Source organism: Malaclemys terrapin, chromosome 4, assembly GCF_027887155.1.
Source record: "Malaclemys terrapin pileata isolate rMalTer1 chromosome 4, rMalTer1.hap1, whole genome shotgun sequence".
Taxonomy (NCBI): Eukaryota; Metazoa; Chordata; order Testudines; family Emydidae; genus Malaclemys; species Malaclemys terrapin.
Window position 1 is genome coordinate 30209268 of NC_071508.1, and position 18045 is coordinate 30227312.

At 50.1% G+C, this 18045-nt stretch overlaps 1 protein-coding gene across 6 annotated transcripts in view; it reads left to right on the forward strand.

Moving 5' to 3' along the window:
* Positions 1-16780, forward strand: part of KLHL12 (kelch like family member 12) — an 85607-nt gene extending 68827 nt beyond the window's left edge. For 3 of the 6 annotated variants that reach the window (XM_054026244.1, XM_054026247.1, XM_054026249.1), the window contains 2 exons: positions 11128-11314; positions 11888-16780. In XM_054026244.1, coding sequence (XP_053882219.1) covers positions 11128-11314; positions 11888-12014 — 314 coding nt within the window. In that variant the 3' untranslated portion in view covers positions 12015-16780. The remainder of the gene's footprint in view (positions 1-11127; positions 11315-11887) is intronic. The other 3 variants (XM_054026245.1, XM_054026246.1, XM_054026250.1) reach the window with 3 other exon arrangements.
* The last annotated feature ends 1265 nt before the right edge of the window (positions 16781-18045 follow it).

An 18045-nucleotide genomic window follows, 5' to 3' on the forward strand; every position in this document is an offset into this window, starting at 1 on the left:
CAGCCTTCCTCCGCAGGCAAGGGATCCAGGTATTCCCTTACCTGGACGATTGGCTCATCAAGGGCAGGACCAAGGCACTCGTGGAGGCTCAGGTGGTCTTCATCAGGCACACCTTCAGCTCCCTCGGCCTCTTACTCATCGAGGCCAAGTCCACTCTTTCTCCAACACAAAGAATCGAATTCATAGGAGCACTTCTGGACTCGACACAAGCCAGAGCATATCTCCCAGAGGCCAGATTCCGAACTTTGTCCAACATCATTCTCGGCCTCCAAAGTTACCCTACCACCACAGTAAGAAGCTGCCTCAAATTACTAGGGCACATGGCAGCATGTACCTATGTCGTCAGACACGCCAGGCTCAGACTGCGCCCTCTCCAATCTTGGTTGGCAGGGGTTTATCGGCCAGTCAGGGACTCCCTAGACTCAGTGGTGACGTTACCTCATCCGGTGTTGGACTCCCTCCAATGGTGGCTCGACCCATGGGTGGTCTGCACGGGGCTCCCTTTCCTCGAACCAGAGCCCCCCCTGACCCTGGTAACGGACGCGTCGGATCAGGGATGGGGTGCACATCTGGGCCACCTCCGAACCCAAGGTCTTTGGTCAAGGGAGGATCTTTCATCTCACATCAATGTCAGGGAATTGCGAGCGGTATGCCTCGCATGCATAGCATTCAAGTCCCAGCTCGCGGGCAAGTGCGTTTCTGTCATCACAGACAATACTCCAACCATGTTTTATATCAACAGACAGGGTGGTGCTCGCTCCTCTCCCCTTTGCCAGGAGGCCCTTACATTATGGAACTTTTGCATACAGAACGTAATTCACCTGATAGCATCCTACCTCCCCGGCACGCACAACGCACTCGCGGACGCTCTCAGCCTCTCGTTCCAGGGTCGCGAGTGGTCTATCCACTGGGATGTAGTTCTCTCCATTTTCCGACTCTGGGGTCATCCCCGGGTGGACTTGTTTGCTTCCAACTTGAACAGGAACTGTCGTCAATTCTGCTCCCTCATGGGACGCAGTCAGGGATCCCTATCAGACGTGTTTCTCCTCTCTTGGGCAGGTGGGCTTCTTTACGCCTTCCCCCCCGATTCCCTTGATTCACAAGGTGATCCTCAAGGCCTGCAGAGATCACGCTCGACTCATCCTCATAGCTCCTGCGTGGCCACGCCAGCATTGGTACGCGTCTCTCCTACACATATCTACGAGGATTCCGCTCAGGTTGCCCCTACTATCGGACTTGATCACGCAGGATCATGGTTGCCTCCTTCACCTGAACCTAGAGTCGCTCCACCTCACAGCTTGGATGCTCCATGGCTAAACCCACTGGAGTTACCATGCTCCCATCAGGTCAGACAGATCCTGTTGGGCAGCAGGAAGCCGTCGACAAGGTCTACGTATTTGGCCAAGTGGAAGCGCTTCTCCCTCTGGGTTACACAGCACGGTCAGGGCTCCTTGCTCGCCCCGATCCCTCTCATCTTGGACTATTTGCTACATCTGAGACACCTGGGACTAACTCTCTCATCGATTCAAGTCCACCTTGCTGCAGTCTCCGCATTCCACCCTGGAGAGGGGGGGGACCTCAGTGTTTGCAAACCCACTTGTTGGACGGTTCCTTAAGGGTCTTGACAGATTGTTCCCACATATCCGTCAACCTGTCCCTGCTTGGGACCTCAATTTGGTCCTGTCTGTCCTCATGGGGGCCCCGATGGAGCCACTGGATTCATGCTCGCTGTTATAACTCTCATATAAGGTCGCATTCTTGGTGGCTATCACATCAGCACGGAGGGTATCGGAACTCAGAGCTCTGACATCCGAGCCTCCATACACCGTCTTCCACAAGGACAAGGTCCAACTCAGGCCGCATCCTGCGTTCCTACCTAAGGTGGTTTCCCCGTTTCACATGGGTCAAGACATTTTTCTCCCTGTGTTTTATCCAAAACCGCACTCCTCGGCTAAGGAGCGCAGGCTGCATTCTCTGGATGTTTGCAGGGCTCTCGCGTTTTATATAGAAAGGACAAGACCCTTCAGGAAGTCGACCCAACTTTTCGTAGCTGTGGCTGACAGTAGGAAGGGGCTCCCGGTCACGTCACAGAGGATCTCAGCTTGGATCAGAACCTGTATCCAGGAGTGCTACAGTCGAGCCAATATACCAGCCCCGCCTATCACGGCCCACTCCACAAGAGCGCAGGCCTCTTCAGCTGCGTTCCTGGCCCACATCCCAACACAGGAAATTCGTAGAGCGGCCACCTGGTCCTCAATCCACACCTTTACGGCTCACTACGCCATTATGCACCAGGCTAGGGAGGATGCTGCATTTGGCCGTGCAGTCCTCCAGTCTGCAGTGACCTCCGACCCCACCACCTAGACTTGGGCTTGTGAGTCACCTGCTTGGAATGGACATGAACAATCACTCGAAGAAGAAGAAACGGTTATTCACCTTCTCGTAACTGTTGTTCTTTGAGATGTGTTGTTCATGTCCATTCCAATACCCACCCTCCTACCCCTCTGTCGGAGTATCGGCAAGAAGGAACTGAGGCAGTGGGGGGTCGGCTGGCCCCTATATACAGCGCCATAAAGGCGCCACTCCAGGAGGCGCCGGAGCCGACCCTACGGACGCTGCTATTGGAAAATCTTCTGGCTGGTGTGCACGCGGCGCGCACACACCTGCTTGGAATAGACCTGAACAACACATCTCGAAGAACAACAGTTACGAGAAGGTGAGTAACCGTTTCTTCTTCAAGATGTGGTGTTCATGTCCATTCCATTTCCCACTCTCTCACCCCTCTTTCGGAGTTGCTGGCAAGAAGGAACTGAGAGGGTGCCGGACCGGCGGCACCTGATATACTGCCGCATGGGAGCGCCACTCTAGGGGGCGCCACAGCTGTCCCTACAGATATCGCTAAGGTAGAAATCTCCAACAACTGTGCATGTGGGCGCATGCACACCTAGAATGGAAATGAGCAACACATCTCGAAGAACAACAGTTACAAAAGGTAAGTGACTGTTTTTAACTCTCCCACACAATCGTCTGGCACAATGGAACTTTCAACAATAAGAGTAAAGCTATCTCTGCAGGAGACAGAACTCTTGTCTGGGGTAGCCTGAGACTATGGAACAAACTCCCCCAGGAACTTAGACTATCAAAAACCTCACCACTTTTTGCAAGTTCTTTTCCCTTGCTTTCTGTACTATAAACACATAGCAACAGGTATACCTATATTTAAAAACAATAGATGCTCCCAACCCAAGACACCCCACTTCATGTGCTTCTCCATATGGGGAGAAAATGAGAGAATAAACAACACGTGACAGATATATAGTCATATGGCTTAATGCATTACTGGAAGGCTCTTGGACACTATGGTGGTGAGTGCAGTATGAAACAGTAGAGTATAGAATAGAATCCCAGGGTAGCTGGATGTTTCTGTGAAGATGATCAGCAGTAAAATAGTTTATAGTGTTGACTGTAACAAGGTGGCAGTATTTACAACCCTGACTAGAGATACAGATTCAGACTGGAAATAAGATATACATTTTTAACAGATAATTAACCATTGGAACAACTGACCAAGGGTCATGGTGGATTCTCCATCACTGACCATTTTTAAATCAGGAAGGGATGTTTTTAACTGATGTGCTCTAGGAATTCTTTTGGGGACGTTCTTTGGCCTGTGTTCTACAGGAGGTCAGACTAGATGATCACAGTGGTTCTTTCTGGCCTTGGAATCTATGAATCTATCCAGGGCTCAGCTGTTAACCTGCACTCTTAGCAGGATTTAGAACCCTGCATAAAGCTACTGAGCACATTCTGCTGGCTCTGTGGTAGGTGCTTCACAGCTGCACCAGATCTGAAAGGTAGTGTGGCTAGGAACAGTCAGGCTGGGAAAGAGTTTAGGGTGAGGTTTATTTTCAGTTGTTTGAGTTACCAGTAAACCACATCCCAGGGAAAGGGTAACTTTGACCTTATCCAGTAGGTATGGTCATTTTGGAGCAAGGTGGGCTTTTAATTCTGCTGTGCTTCAGTGCCACCACATCACCGAGGTTGATGACAGCAGCCTTCATGTCCTTAGAGCCAGATATTGCCTGGCTGTATGTAGAAGGTCTAAGAGGGATGGGGGTAAAGGAATTCCACCCCCAGCTTGGTGCAGAGCAGTGGCCTTCTCCCCACTACAGCCAATGAGCTGAGTAGCAGCCAGAGATGAATGCATTCACTGTGCAGGGGTTAGACCTGTGTGTGCATATTAATGGATCTGCTCATTTGTACGGCCACCAAACTACTCCTCTGTACTGAGTCCCCCAGCATGGCCTCCCACACACACCCAGTAGAATCACGGCAGTTCCATTGGGTTTAAACCTTTTTGCACCTTTGAGTTGGGCGAGCATGTTTAGAGCTATTGCTTCAGCTCTGTCTGCAGCCTGAACCCAGTGCCCTGCCCCTTCCCCATGCATATTGCCCAAACTGTCCACTAAAAGCAGAGAAATCCAGTTGTTGTTCTTCGAGTGCTTGCTCATATCAATTCCAATTAGGTGTGCGCGCGCTGCATGCACGGCCGCCAGAGAACTTTTACCCTAGCAACACCCAGTGGGTCGACCGTGGAGCCCCCTGGAGTGGCGCCTTCATGGCACTAAATATGTACCCTGGCCGACCCAGCACCCCCTCAGTTTCTTCTTACCGCCCATGACGGTCGTTGGAACTGTGGAGCTCGGCTTTGCTGCTCTCCACTCTCCCTAGCATTATTCCTCTGAACAGTGTTAATAGTTTGTTAATAGTTTATAGTTAGTATAATTATAGAGTTTTTATATAGTTATAGTGTAAATAGTTCTATTTAGCAGGTTGGCAGGGATCTTCCCTCCTCCCCACCGGTAGCTTGGGCTCATGCCCAAGGCTCCGGGCTTTAAACCCTGCGTGTCCTGCTCCAAGCCCATGCCAAAAGGCGACCCCCATGACTCTTCCCTAAAGTGTCTGGGGGAATCTCATCAGACCAAGAAGTAAAGGATCTGCAAAGGTTTTCAGCCTTGGACTAAAAAGGAGCGGGACTTTCGTTTGTGACAGTGCCTCGTGGAGGCGGCTCTTAGCCATCAACCTCCAGCACTGCACCAAGACCTGGCACCAAGTGCTTCGGTGCGCAGCATCCCAGCGGCAACAGTAGGAACTGCACCGCAGTCGGATTCTGATAGAGACCCGTGCCACCGGCGTTCCCTGGCACCGCAGCCGGCATCATGGTTCCAGCACCGCTCGCATTCACCTGGTCAGAAGCGGCACCATAGACCAGAAAAGGCTGGCCCGCCTCAACAAACGCCAGCCTCCCTTGACCCGCCCTCGGCGCCGCGTCCCGTAGAAGAGCGACCAGGGGCACAAGTGCCGACTTCGGCAGCATTGATTCTAGCACCAAGAGCGGAGCCGTTGAGTCTGGTGAGTCTGGACTCCCCGACACGTAGCGTGGTTGAAGTCCAGTTGCCATCGACTCTAGACACATTTGCGGCTGCAAGAGATCTGATTGCTATGACAGCATCGGCATCCCCTCAGCAGAGAAAGGCACCGGTTCCTGCTCATGTGGTCCCATCCCGGGGCAAGCCAGCCCTTATCCACCTGGCACTGTCGATTGAACCATGGCACCGATCCCACTCTCGGCACCGTTCCTGCTCCCGACACCGCTCGCAGTCCCGATGTTGCTTGCAGTCACAACGCCGCTCTCTTTCGCGACGCTGGTCGTACTCGCGGCACTGATCAGACTCCCAGCACTGGTCTCGGCACCGCTCTGTACACCAGTCACCATCCAGGAGCTGATCTCAGTCCAGATGCCACTCCCAATGACTATCACCGTCAAGGTCTAGGTCCAAATCTCAGCACCGGGCCAGACCCCGGCACCGATCTAGGTCATGGCATCTCTCCCCATCGCGGTGTCGCTCTCCATCTTCGCGGTACCAATCTCCATCGCGTTGACACGAGTCAACGCAGACCCGCTCAGCACCACCGTGGCCATTGCGCTCCGCCTCTCATTCGACAGAGTCGGACGTGGGGTCGCGTCTATCCAACCGCCGCCACTTGGATCACAGCCGTCTGAACTCAGGGGCTGCTCATTGGCAGGCGCAGGGACAAGGTCCGGTCCAAGGGTCTACTCAATGGCCCTTTTGGATGCCTTGGGCGTACCACCAGGCCCAGGGCGCTCCATCAGGGGCTTCTCATTCAGCACCCTCCGAGCCACGAGTGCCAGAGGCCACCGTCAGCCGTCTTGCTCCTGGGGACATGGAAACTGGGGCATTGTCCATCCAGACCCTCCTCCAACCCCGCTTCCAGGTCTGGATGCTGAGATCGGGGGCTCAGGACTCCGAGACACAGCTGACCAAGAGGGCCCAGATGATCCTCTTCCTCCTGTGGCCTCCTCCTCACCTGATGAGGCAGTGGTAGACACTGCTATTTCGGGTCCCCCCCAATAGACCACCATGCCCACCAGGACCTCTTACGTAGGGTGGCACGGAATATGAACCTCCAAGCGGAGGACGGTCTAGAGGTGGAGAACCCTGTGGTTGACATTTTGTCTGCAGAGGCTTCATCTAGGGTGGCCCTACCGCTCATCCGGACTATTCAGACCACGGCCAGAACAATCTGGCAAATACCTGCGTCCATTCCTCCAACTGCTAAAGGGGTGGAGTGGAAGTACTTCGTCCCCTCCAAAGAATATGACTATCTGTACACACATCCACAGCCCTGTTCACTGGTGGTGGCCTCAGTGAATGAGAAGGAGTGCAAGCCCCAGCAGCCAAATCAAAACAGGCCAAACGCCTCGATTTATTTGGGCGTAAAATGTACTCCTTGGGTGGTCTTCAGCTCCAGATCGCAAACCAGCAGGCGCTCCTGAGCTGATACAACTATAACTCTTGGAACTCCATGTTAAAGTTCAAGAAGCTGGTTCCTTTGGAGTCCAGAGAGGAGTTTGGGGCCTTGGTGGAAGAGGGCAAGACAGTGGCGAGGACCTCATTACAGGCCTCGTTGAACACCGTAGACTTCATTGCAGTGAGACGTATATCTTGGCTGCAAGCTTCCGGCTTACCACTGGAGCTTCAGCAAACATTACAGGATCTCCTCTTTGATGGAGAGGGCTGTTTTCAGACAAAACTGACTCAAGGCTTCAGAGACTCAAGGACTCAAGGGCCATAATGTGATCGCTGGGGATGCACACACCGGCTACCCAGCGGAAGCCATTTAAGCCTCAGCCCCAACGCTCCTATCCCCCTCCTCAGCCGAGGCAGGACTTCTATAGGAGGCGGGGGCGCAATACCAGAAGGAAACCCTCCAACCACCAACCCGACCAAGGCCCTTCCAAGCCCTCAGCGGGCCCTAAGCAAAACTTTGGAAGTGATGCTCGAGGATGACGTACCGAACCTTGGTCAGGATCCTACCCCACCCTTCCTGAATTGTTTATCCCGTTTCCACCGTGCTTGGTCCCGTATAACCACGGACCGTTGGGTTCTTCACACGGTGGAAAGGGGATACTCTCTGCAATTTTCTTTCTCCCCACCCTGTCCCTCTTCAGGGACCCTTCTCACGAGCAGCTCCTCGTTCAGGAGGTTCAAACACTCCTATCCATGGGGGCGATCGAGGAGGTTCCAAGGGAGCTAAGGGACAAAGGGTTTTACTCCCGTTACTTCCTAATACCCAAGGCAAAGGGCGGGCTTCGGCCTATTCTGGACCTGCGCGGACTCAACAAATTCATGGTAAAGTTGAAGTTCCGCATGGTCTCCTTGGGTATCATTATACCTTCCCTGGATCCTGGAGACTGGTACGCTGCCCTCGACATGAAGGACGCATATTTCCACATAGCAATCCATCCGGCACACAGACACTTCCTCCGCTTTGTGGTCAACCACGAACACTACCTGTTCATGGTCCTTCCGTTCGGCCTTTCCACGGCCCCCCGGATGTTCACCAAATGTATGGCAGTCGTGGGAGCCTCCCTTCATCGGAGACTGATACAGGTATACCCGTATCTCGACGACTGGCTCATCCAAGGCTGCACCAAAGAACAGGTGCAATCCCACGTTCAAGTGGTCATGGACACGTTTTCTCCATTACGTCTTCTCATCAATGTGGCGAAGTCGACTCTAGAATCAACCCAGAGAATAGAATTCATTGGGGCGATCCTAGATTCCATGCATGCCCAAGCCCTCCTGCCGGACGCGCTTTTCCACACTCTGACGGGCCTCATCTGGAGCCTTCAAAGCTTCCTAACCTCGACGGCAAGAACATGCCTGAGTCTCCTGGGTCATATGGCTTCCTGCACATACGTGACCAGACATGCCAGACTTCGGTTCCGACCGCTTCAGGCCTGGCAGGCATCTGTCTACCGTCCAGGTCAAGACAGTCTGAACCTGGTGATCACTGTTCCGGAAAGGGTCCTGGCCTCCCTCCAATGGTGGCTAGACCCAAGAGTGGTATGCAAAGGAGTCCCCTTCCACACCCCTCAGCCCTCCTTGTCCCTCGTCACGGATGCGTCAGCCCTGGGATGGGGTGCCCACCTCAGGGACATCCAGATGCAAGGTCTATGGGCCCCATCCGATCTCTCTCTCCGTATCAATGTACGGGAGCTGATGGAGGTGCGTCTTGCGTGCCAAGCCTTTTGGGAGCAGTTGCATGGTCATTGTGTGGTGGTCCTCACAGACAACACCACGGCCATGTTCTGCATCAACAAGCAAGGGGGGGCTCGTTCCTCCCCCCTCTGTCAAGAGGCCATTCGACTCTGGGAGTTCTGCATGGTCCATTCTATTCACCCAGTGGCGTTGTTTCTCCCAGGGGTCCAGAACACGTTGGTGGATCACCTCAGCAGGTCCTTCCAATCCCACGAGTGGTCAGTCCACCCGGATGTCATCCACCCCATCTTCCTAATGTGGGGGTTTCCCCAGGTTGACCTGTTTGCCTCGCGCAGCAACCGGAAGTCCCGGTGTTTTGCTCCCTCCAGGGCTGCTCCCTGGGCTCGCTCACAGACGCCTTCCTACTCCCGTGGACGAGCAGGTTGTTGTACGCCTTCCCACCATTTCCCCTTGTGCACAAGGTCCCGATCAAGGCACGCAGGGACAGATCACGACTGATTCTGGTCGCCCCAGCATGGCCCAGGCAGAATTGGTACACCACGCTGTTAGAGATCTGGGTGGATACTCTGATTCCGCTGCCTCTCTTTCCGGACCTCATCACGCAGGATCGCACCCCAACCCGCAGTCCCTCCACCTCACGGCATGGATGCTGCATGGCTGAGCCACTCTGAACTTCTCTGTTCTCGTTTGGTGCAGCAGGTCCTGTTGAGCAGCAGGAAATCTTCCACTCAGGCTACGTATATGGCTAAATAGAAGCGATTTCTCATCCTGGTGCTCTCTCCGTGACACGCTTCCCCTCCAAGCGTCCATGCCTCTCATTCTAGACTATCTCTTGGACCTGAAACAGCAGGGCTTGGCGATATCATCCATCAGAGTTCACCTGGCAGCCATCTCAGCTTTCCACCCGGGAGCGAATGGGCGATCTGTCTCCGCCAACCCCATGGTTCGTAGGTTCCTCAAGGGCCTGGACCGTCTATATTCACAGGTACAGCAGCCTGTACCCACATGGGACCTCAACTTGGTCCTCTCCAGACTTATGGGACCCCCGTTTGAACCTTTGGCCACATGTTCCCTTTTGTACCTCTCTTGGAAAACAGCTTTCCTCGTTGCTATCACTTCACGAGGTGTCTCTCTGAGCTCAAGGCTCTTACATCGGAACCACCTTACACGATCTTCCATACGGTTAAGGTGCAGCTACGACCTCACCTTGCCTTTCTTCCCAAGTTGGTATCGACTTTTCATATCAACCAGGTATCTTCCTCCCTGTTTTCTTCCCAAAACTTCACGCCAATAGTCAGGAACAACAGCTTCACTCCCTCGATGTTCGTAGGGCTCTTGTCTTCTACACAGAACATATGAAACCATTCTGGAAAATGACGCAGCTCTTTGTCGCAGTAGCAGACCGGATGAAGGGTCTTCCGGTCTCCAGCACATCTCTTCATGGATCATGTCATGTATTTGTGCTTGCTATGATCTGGCCGGGATCCCGACCCCACATCTCACCGCTCACTCCACGAGGGCTCAAGCCTCGTCGGCAGCCTTCCTGGCCCAGGTGCCAATCCAGGAGATCTGCAGAGCTGCTACTTGGTCTTTAGTGCATACGTTCGCCTCACACTATGCCATCGTTAGACAAGCCAGAGACAATGCAGCATTTGGTAGGGCGATCCTACAATCCACGGTACTTCACCCCGACCCCACCGCCTAGATAAGGCTTGGGAGTCACCTAATTGGAAGCGATATGAGCAAGCACTCGAAGAAGAAAAGACGGTTACTCACCTTTAATAATAATATCATATATGGAGATATACCTATCTCATAGAACTGGAAGGGACCTTGTACTATCCTTGACAGGGTTTTGTTGTTTTGTTTTTTCTTTTTTCCCCCCAGATCCCTAAATGGTCCCCACAAGGATTAAACTCACAACCCTGGGTTTAGCAGGCCAGTGCTCAAACCACTGAGCTATCCCTCCTCCTTTGTAACTGTTGTTCTTCAAGATGTGTTGCTCGTATCCATTCCAAACCTGCTCTCCTTCCCCTCTGTCGGAGTAGCTGGTAAGAAGGAACTGAGGGGGTGCTGGGTCGGCCAGGGTATATATCCAGCACCATGAAGGCGCCACTCCAGGGGGTTCCATGGCCAACCCACCGGGTGTTGCTAGGGTAAAAGTTCTCTGATGCTGTGCACATGGTGCACGCACACCTAATTGGAATGGATATGAGCAACACATCTCGAAGAACAACAGTTACAAAGGTGTGTAGCTGTCTTTTTTTCAGTTGGATGCATGAATGAAAACCACAACGTTTACCAAACTTTCACCAAAGTGTCTCCTTTGAGGTAAGAACAATCAGGAAACACTTCAACCCTAACAAGCTATTTTGCAGAAAGTTGAAGCAAGTAAGAAATGTCCTTTCTGTCTCTGTAAGTGCAGCAGCATCTGTGCCATAGAGCTGCAGTTATGGGGAGAGTGCTCCATCCAGCCTACCTGCAGTGATAATCGTGGGCTGGTCGCTGTTGCTCAGCGTAACTCCCCTTCCCCTTCCAGGAGCAGGAGTAGCGTTGTTGAACGATCACATTTATGTTGTTGGTGGGTTTGATGGGACAGCGCATCTCTCCTCTGTGGAAGCCTATAACGTTCGCACTGATTCCTGGACTACTGTGACGAGTATGACAACGCCTCGTTGCTACGTGGGTGCCACCGTGCTGAGGGGACGGCTGTATGCAATAGCTGGGTAAGAAGGGTGGGTCTTGCTGCTCTTTGAAGGGTTGTCTACACTGGGAACTTGTTTGGTGGTAGGAAAGGAGTCCTCTAACATGCTGCTAAACAAGACTTAATCCTTAGTGCAGATGCGGACAGCCATGTTTAAAACGTATTAGCAGGGAGTGTCCAACCCAGGCTGAGGGAGGGGGAGTGGCTTGTTGTCACTAAGCAAAGTAGTAGCCAGCAAGTGAGTTTAGTGCAGTGGCTGCAGATCCTGCGGTAGAGCTTCAAAACAGGGGCTCTCCATGTATTTCCCTTTTGGCGCACCCAAAGAATGACAGGCCATGGTGTCACCATAGTGAGTTAAACAAGCAGTGCCACATGCTGGGACGCTGCTGAGCTGGCCAGGGAGATGGTGGGAGAGATGCTCTGGAACTGCTGTGCTGATCTTATTTCAGCCCTCCTTCCCTGTGCACAGAGCTTTAGCAGCATTTTGGGCCTTCGAACGCCCAGGATAACTCGTTAAGCTCCCACCCAGGGCTCCGTACTCCCCTCTCTCCCTCTCAGAAATCATTGCTCACCTGTGGCCCTCTGTCCTTTGCAGGTATGATGGCAACTCGCTGCTGAGCAGCATTGAGTGCTATGATCCCATCATTGATAGCTGGGAAGTGGTGACCTCACTGGGTACACAACGTTGTGATGCTGGTGTTTGTGTCCTTCGGGAGAAGTGACTTTGGAGAAGCCCAGGTGAGAGAAACTCCTTGAGAGGGACAGGCTGAAGGAGGAGAGTCTCACGTGATTTGCAGGGACTGTTCCTGATAGCTGGGGATGCAGGGACTGCAGGCACTAGTGCAGCATTCTTTCTGTGCTGCTTGAAATACGTTGTGTGGACAAAGACATCACCCCAGCAGCCACTTGAAATCAGGAGCTCTGTGTGAAGCTAGAAAAAGGTACTTGGGTGGGTCAGGAGAAATTGCATCCTCTGCCAACCTGCCATCCCAACAGCTAACTTTATCAACACAGCAGATATGCTTGGAGCTTTGGCTGGTCAGACAGCCTAATGAATGTTTAGGAAGATACGTACTTACAGCTGATCTGACAGTCACCTCTGCACCTACAGTCCTTGCAGGGTCACTGGCAGCTCTGAGTTGCCTGCGTGTTTGAGGGTGGAATCCAAACTGTTTTTGATGTGCCAGCTTCAGATTCTCATACAAAGTAAATGTTTAAAGCTAAGTGTTCCATGTACCAAGTGCACTTCCATGCAGATGATTGCCAGTGTGTGCTACACTGGAGCTACATTTGCAGGTTATACATGGACCTGTGTACAAAGGACAGAAATCGCACACTAATGCTTTCAACTACTGAGACCCAGATGTGGCGGCGGAGGAGGAGAAGGGTCTGGCACTCCAGGTAATAGTGGAGGAGGGAGAAGCAGAGATTGGGGTGTTGGCAAGACTGCAGTATCCCAGTCTGCCTACTGGAAACAGATTGGAAGAGGTGAGGAGAATAATGTGTTTAACATGGTCGCATTTTCTTCAAGAAGATTGATGGACTTGTCTTGGGAGTGAGCTTTTTCTGGCAGCAGAAACCTCACTCTGCTGCTCACCACAACCCTGTGTTTGTCATCGTGCAGAACGGTGGAACCAGCGGATCTCTTGGTGACTGAGACATGGGAGAGTAGACAGGACTCAGGATCAATTTAGAACATACATGTACTACTGAATAAGAACCATTCCCTGCCTCAAGACACAAGGCATCTAGAACTGGCACGTCAAACCCCTTTCATGCCTTTACTCTCGGCTATTTACTTCCTTGGCTCCTAACACCTCGTCTTCTCACGCCCATAATGCTGTGTGCAAAACGTACAGTCCAAGCTCCACAGCTGAAGCTGCAAATAATGCAGCTTCATCCATTGGCTTGCTAGACTGTCCTCCCCTTCAGCCCATCTTACATCTTTGGTGCTCTCTGCTCAAGGATCAGAAGCCTCAGTCACTCCTGCCAAGCCTCCCACAATGTCTGGGTTTTGGGTGGTGCTGCTCTTTATGTGTGCTGTTGATTCTGTGCTTCAGGGATGGGGTGGGACCAGGGACACAGTAGAAGGAGTTAATGATGCACTTTCAGCCAACACTCTGAATTCCTCCATTTGTTCCTATCACATGTTTTGTGTTTCATTTCATATGTATTTTTTTAGTGAAAGTATCAAAAATAAAATATCTGTAGGAGTTTGTTCTCTGCCCTCTAGTCATGCATTTAAGAGTTATGTTGGGGATACACCTGTATAGTTGCCTTAAAAGACCCTCATTAGACCAGTTAGTCATCCATGTTGAAGTTCTCTTTAGCTGTGACTTTTTGACCTGCAGTTTACAAGCCTGGGTGGGTGGTTCTTAATAGATGTGTCTTGTCCATTGTGGTCAGTGTTACAAACATCTTTTGGGGATAGGAGGGCTAGAAGAATTTGCTGCTGCCAAATCGATTTGAGGCCAATTTAGGAGGATTCAGGAAAGGATTGGACAGTTATGTGATTCATGAAACATCCAATCTAGATGGAGATTGCAAAATGTGTTACTTTTGAGCTAGGGGTGAGGCACAGCTTGTTGTGTGTTGTATTTCCTGTAGAGCCTGAAAATAGCAGCTCGTATTTGCTTTCTTGCCAATGGTGGAAATGCAAAATACCCTCAGTACCTCCCTCCCCACCCTCACCAAATCCTTCAGTGATCCTAGTCCTGGGTTGAGAGCGCTCTTGCAATCTCCTAGCTTGTGACTTAGTCCCCTTCCAAACATCCTCTCCTCATGTTTTCTGGATTTTAAACATGCAGGTTTCCTGCAGTGCTGACTCTCTCTGCATCAAGGGGAGAGCGGGGGTACTGCCTGGACCACTCTCTAGCCCTCTTCCTAAGCCATGAGTATATGAGGAACTGCCTTGCTGATGAAGTGTGAGCTCCCATGTAGGAATAAGATCCAAACAGGAGCCCTATCCAGTACTCACTGGGAAGCACTATTTCCATAACTGCATGCAGGACCCCAGAGCAGTAAATAGGAAATGGCCTAAGCCAAACCTCCTATGGCATGAGGAGAGAGACTTCTGAGAGTTCCCAGGCTATAATCGCAGCAGAGGGGTGGTGGTCTACACTCGAAGCATGCAGCAGCTCCTCTCACCTTTCTTGGGTCAGCTTCCATGCAGAGGCCTTTTGTGCTGCTTTCTAACATCAGGCCCCAGGCTTCCACCTCCAGTTTCCCTATTGTCCACCCACCCACCAGTGATGGTGGTCAATGCTTGGTTCTGCAGACTTCGTTCCATTCCAACGAATGAAATAACAGGGCCTAAACCAGGTTATTGGAGGGGCTTGGCCCTGTCCACAGTGCCATGGGGACCTTTCTAGGAAGAGCTGTATTGTAAAGGTTGTATTTGCAGGAGGGGCATGGCATTGCTAAATATATCACAAACAAAAGAAATCCTAACAATAGTGTAAGCTCTGATTAATGATGGAGATGGTAAAATTGTATATATTGATTGAGAAAAGGCAGAAGTGCTCAATAAATATTTCTTCTGTGTTTCGAAAGAAGCTAGATGATGTTTTCACACCTTACAGTGATAATGAAATACTCTGTTCCAACAGCAACTAGGGAGGATGTTAAACAACAGCTGTTAAAGTTAGGTTTCAGAGTAGCAGCCGTGTTAGTTTGTATCCGCAAAAAGAAGAACAGGAGTACTTGTGGCACCTTAGAGACTAACAAATTTATTAGAGCATAAGCTTTCGTGGACTACAGCCCACTTCTTCGGATGCATATAGAATGGAACATATATTGAGGAGATATATATACACACATACAGAGAGCATAAACAGGTGGGAGTTGTCTTACCAACTCTGTGAGGCCAATTAATTAAGAGAAAAAAAACTTTTGAAGTGATAATCAAGCTAGCCCAGTACAGACAGTTTGAGAAGAAGTGTGAGAATACTTACAAGGGGAGATAGATTCAATGTTTGTAATGGCTCAGCCATTCCTAGTCCTTATTCAAACCGGAGTTAATTGTGTCTAGTTTGCATATCAATTCTAGCTCAGCAGTCTCTCGTTGGAGTCTGTTTTTGAAGTTTTTCTGTTGTAATATAGCCACCCGCAGGTCTGTCACTGAATGACCAGACAGGTTAAAGTGTTCTCCCACTGGTTTTTGAGTATTTTGATTCCTGCTGTCAGATTTGTGTCCATTAATTCTTTTGCGTAGAGACTGTCCGGTTTGGCCAATGTACATGGCAGAGGGGCATTGCTGGCACATGATGGCATATATCACATTGGTAGATGTGCAGGTGAACGAGCCCCTGATGGTATGGCTGATGTGATTAGGTCCTATGATGATGTCACTTGAATAGATATGTGGACAGAGTTGGCATCGGGGTTTGTTACAAGGATAGGTTCCTGGGTTAGTGGTTTTGTTCAGTGATGTGTGGTTGCTGGTGAGTATTTGCTTTAGGTTGGGGGGTTGTCTGTAAGCAAGGACAGGTCTGTCTCCCAAGATCTGTGAGAATAAAGGATCATCTTTCAGGATAGGTTGTAGATCTCTGATGATGCGCTGGAGAGGTTTTAGTTGGGGGCTGAAGGTGACAGCTAGTGGTGTTCTGTTATTTTCTTTGTTGGGCCTGTCTTGTAGGAGGTGACTTCTGGGTACTCGTCTGGCTCTGTCAATCTGCTCTCGTCCCCTAACGCCCCTACTCTACTTGCGCTACATTGATGACATCTTCATCATCTGGACCCATGGAAAAGAAGCCCTTGAGGAATTTCACCATGATTTCAATAATTTCCATCCCACCATCAACCTCAGCCTAGATCAATCCACACAAGCGGTCCATTTCCTGGACACTACTGTGCTAATAAGCGATGGTCACATAAATACCACCCTATACCGGAAACCTACTGACCGCTACACTTACCTACATGCCTCCAGCTTCCATCCAGGACACACCACACGATCCATTGTCTACAGCCAAGCTCTAAGATATAACCGCATTTGCTCCAATCCCTCGGATAGAGACAAGCACCTACAAGATCTCTATCAAGCATTCTTAAAACTACAATACCCACCTGCTGAAGTGAAAGATCTCACAGATCTTGGGAGACAGACCTGTCCTCGCTTACAGACAACCCCCCAACCTAAAGCAGGCAGACGTCAAGTGGTTGTAGAACTGAAGTTAAGCCCAGGTATTACAGCCAAAGTAGTTCTCATATTTTTGGCCACATTTTTCACCTCATCTGTCTTGTGTGCCCTGAACATGTCCCAAACGAGCATAGCTGATTTCTTGAAAAGTGCTCCTGGTCTAGTATTCCACAGTTTTTCCAGCCATTCAGTAGTCCCACTTTCATCCATCCATCCCTTTTCGTGTGCACGTATGATGACACCAGCAGGAAATTTCATGTTTTTAGGTAAGGTTTTTCTTTTAAAAATAACAAAAATAACAAAATAAAAATCCATTTGCCAAACACAATAAAACCACTGTAAAATGGATATTTTCATGGCTAGTGGTTTTAATTAAAACTGTTTTTTCACCAACACCAGTTACCGTTCTGTTGCTCGGGAGATCGAATGTCATCGGTGTTTCGTCCATATTTGCTATTTGTGACAGTTCAAATGCATATTCCTTTCGATATTTTATAATAAACCTTTGGAAAGATTCGATTTTTTTCTTCAAGATCTCTCGGCAGCTTTTGCGCTGTCTTTGTTCGCTGACGAAGACCGAGACCATGACAATTCATGAAGCGAGCACCCCAACCTGCTGATGTGACAAACATTGACAGCTTTACTGATTTGTATTTGTCGTCTTTCTACATTTGCAGAGCACGCAGCCTAATTCCAGTTCTAGTGACACTGTACCCATTTTGTCGACATTCAACAACCCAATTATTGAGATCTTTCTCTAGGTCAGGAAAGGAAGCACACCTTGTTGGACATTTTTTCTTGCTGCTTGGCATGTCTTTTAGTGTTTTATTTTTTTCACCATTCTCTTACTTGCTTCTCATTGATACAGAATTCACGAGCAGCAGCGCAATTATTTGCTTCTGCATATTCAACAACTTTAAGTTTGAACGCTGCGTGATAAGCAGACCGTTTTCTTTTGATTTCACCGTTCATTTTAAATACTAGTATGAAAATAGATTATTATTATTATAGTTAAAGATTTTTTTAGGACTTTAGGAATGTCACCTGCTTTATCACTGTCAAATTATTATTATTCTTTGTTTATTTCAAAGCAGCCCTGTAGAGTGGCGATAACAGGCTATTTAAATTTTATTAGCGATTCCATTGATTCTGTACGTTATATTTTCATATTGGCTCGAGATTTATGAGGTCCATTGGCAGAAATGCATGAAGAGATCAAATTATACAGTAGCGGACTGACACCAGTGCTATAGTACTATTGTTCATAGTATTTTTCTGATTGGCTTGTAAGGTGTAGCATTTTGTGAAATGCGTGAGGCAAATGTCATGCAGATCTGCAGCACTGCTCTTTTAGTATTCATTTCAAGCCAATCTAGTCCACTAAACAAAGCCTTTGGAACTTTAAAGGCTGCAGTATTGACATCAATAAATAGGTCGGCAAACTTTGGCTCCTGGCTTGTCAGGGTAAGCTGCTGGTGGGTTCGGACATTTTGTTTACCTGGACTGTCCGCAGGCATGGAGCCCCTCAGCTCCCTGTAGCCACACTGTGCCGTTCCCAGCCACTTCCTGCAGCTCCCATTGCCTGGGAATGGTGAACCGCGGTCACAGGGAGC